Raw genomic sequence first — 2,500 nt, forward strand, 5'->3', positions numbered from 1 at the left:
CCAATGAGACTTGTCTTATGTGATGTATTTTTTTTTATTTCCATTCTGGGTTTGGAACTTCAATTAATTTAAATGATAGATTAAGATCAGACCATCTCCCATTGTCCACGAGACGGATTCCTCATGGCTTTTTCCAGACTGATTGCCGGAGTCAACAGTCGACTATTCGCCCAGGCTAGTCTTGCCCCCCCTCACATCGCCAATGTTTGTAAACGGGAAACCTGTGTATATTCTAATGGCCACTCCCACAGTTTGGGAATATTCTAGTGGCCACTCCCACAGTTTGGGAACATTCTAATGGCCACTCCCCCAGTTTGGGAACATTCTAATGGCCACTCCCCCAGTTTGGGAACATTCTAATGGCCACTCCCCCAGTTTGGGAACATTCTAATGGCCACTCCCCCAGTTTGAGAACATTCTAATGGCCACTCCCCCAGTTTGGGAGCATTCTAATGGCCACTCCCCCAGTTTGGGAACATTCTAATGACCACTCCCCCAGTTTGAGAACATTCTAATGGCCACTCCCCCAGTTTGGGAGCATTCTAATGGCCACTCCCCCAGTTTGGGAACATTCTAATGGCCACTCCCCCAGTTTGGGAACATTCTAATGGCCACTCACACCGTTTGGGAACATTCTAATGGCCACTCCGCCAGTTTGGGAACATTCTAATGGCCACTCCCCCAGTTTGGGAACATTCTAATGGACACTCACACCGTTTGGGAACATTCTAATGGCCAATACAAACCTGTGATGTGTAATGTTGTGCTGTACAGTACTAATGCTGCGGTCACACCGCCGGCGTTGAAAGAGCTAAAACGCTGCTGACTCCTGCCTGGAAAGCACAGGTCAGGGGCGTTGAACGATGCAAAAGATTTAACCTGAAGCGTTCGACGAAGAATCTCGACCAACCGAAGCTCGTGTTTAGAAAAATGTGAACATTCCATTGGCTGCTGCCTGCCGCCGCCGAGCTCATTGTATATTTTTAGATGAAGTTCAACTTTTGACGCCCTCGGCTTTTGACGCTTTTGACTCTAGACACGCTTTGCGGCTTTTAACGCTTCTGCCGGCTGCTCTCCCATACAAAGTCAATTATTTCCACATCTTTCCACGCGTTCAACGCTGGCGGTGTGACCGCACGGTAATAATCTACTGTGTGTGTGTGTGTGTGTGTGTGTGTGTGTGTGTGTGTGTGTGTGTGTGTGTGTGTGTGTGTTAGGGCTGGGAATCGATCCAAATTTCCTGGATCGATTCGATTCCGATCCAGAAGGCTACGATCCGATTTGATGCACGGTCCGATTCGATTTGATTCGACATCGATCTTTTGTATTGCTGGGCTGTCACTTTAACCCATTTATGCCTAGAATTCTAAGACCGGTTATAAAAAACCTAAATATCTCAGCCTTTGATGCCCACACAAACAAGAAATAACTTTGTGTGTGAGAAATAAGTGGGAAACTGTGGAAGAGAGCTACAGGGTGTGGATTAGTAAATAGCGCCATAATGATGGCAAAAGATCGATCCACAAAGTTGTGAATCGATATCGCCCTTTTCGAACGTGAATCGATATTGGATCACGATTCGATCTTTTGAACCCAGCCCTAGTGTGTGATGTGTAATGTTGTGCTGTACAGTACTAATGATCTACTGTGTGTGTGTGTGTGTGTGTGTGTGTAGTCAGCAGCAGGAGATTGAGGAGCAGGTGGTCGAGGAGCCGACAGCCAGTCGTGTTGAGCTGGTTGCTAATGCTAACATGTAAATAATGTACAATACTAATCTACTGTGTCCGTGTGTGTGTGTGTGTGTGTGTGTGTGTGTGTGTGGTCGTCAGCAGGAGATACAGGAGCGTGTGATGGAGGAGTGGACGGCGCATATAATGTATAATGCTATTTGCTAATGCTAACATGTAAATAATGTATAATGCTTATCTACTCTGTGCGTGTGTATTTGTGTGTGCGTGTGTGTGCGTATGTGTCCGCACGTGTTTGTAGTCGTCAGTAGGAGACTGAGGAGTGGACGGCGCGTATAATGCTATTGCTAGCTATTGATAATGCTAGTGCTAACATGTATAATGCTAATCTACTGTGTGTATGTGTGTGTGTGTGTGTGTGTCTCCAGTCGTCAGCAGGAAATCGAGGAGCGCGTGATCGAGGAGCGGACGGCACGTCGCGTGGAGGAGCTGGTTGCTAGACGCGTGGAGGAGGAGCTAGAGAAGAGGCGGGAGGAGATAGAACAGGAAGTGATGCGTCGGGTGGAGGAAGCCAAGGCCCTCATGGAGCAGCAGCTGCTGCAGGAACTGCACAGGCAGAGACAAGCAGAGATATCCGCACAGAGACAACGAGAGGTAGCGATACACACTTACCTCTACATGTATACACACACACACACACATGTCTATATACACACACATGTCTATATACACACACACACACACACACACACACACACACACATGTCTATATATACACACACACGTCTATATATATATACACACACACACAC

The 2,500-nt window shown here is 47.1% G+C and overlaps 1 protein-coding gene across 2 annotated transcripts in view; it reads left to right on the forward strand.

The window, feature by feature from the left end:
* Positions 1-2,500, forward strand: part of LOC134460610 (arginine and glutamate-rich protein 1-B-like) — a 21,197-nt gene that overhangs the window by 5,395 nt on the left and 13,302 nt on the right. The window contains exons 2-3 of one of the 2 annotated variants that reach the window (XM_063212979.1): positions 1,676-1,753; positions 2,117-2,342. In XM_063212979.1, coding sequence (XP_063069049.1) covers positions 1,676-1,753; positions 2,117-2,342 — 304 coding nt within the window. The remainder of the gene's footprint in view (positions 1-1,675; positions 1,754-2,116; positions 2,343-2,500) is intronic. The other variant, XM_063212980.1, reaches the window with a different exon arrangement.

Source organism: Engraulis encrasicolus, chromosome 13 (assembly GCF_034702125.1).
Source record: "Engraulis encrasicolus isolate BLACKSEA-1 chromosome 13, IST_EnEncr_1.0, whole genome shotgun sequence".
NCBI classification, from domain to species: Eukaryota; Metazoa; Chordata; class Actinopteri; order Clupeiformes; family Engraulidae; genus Engraulis; species Engraulis encrasicolus.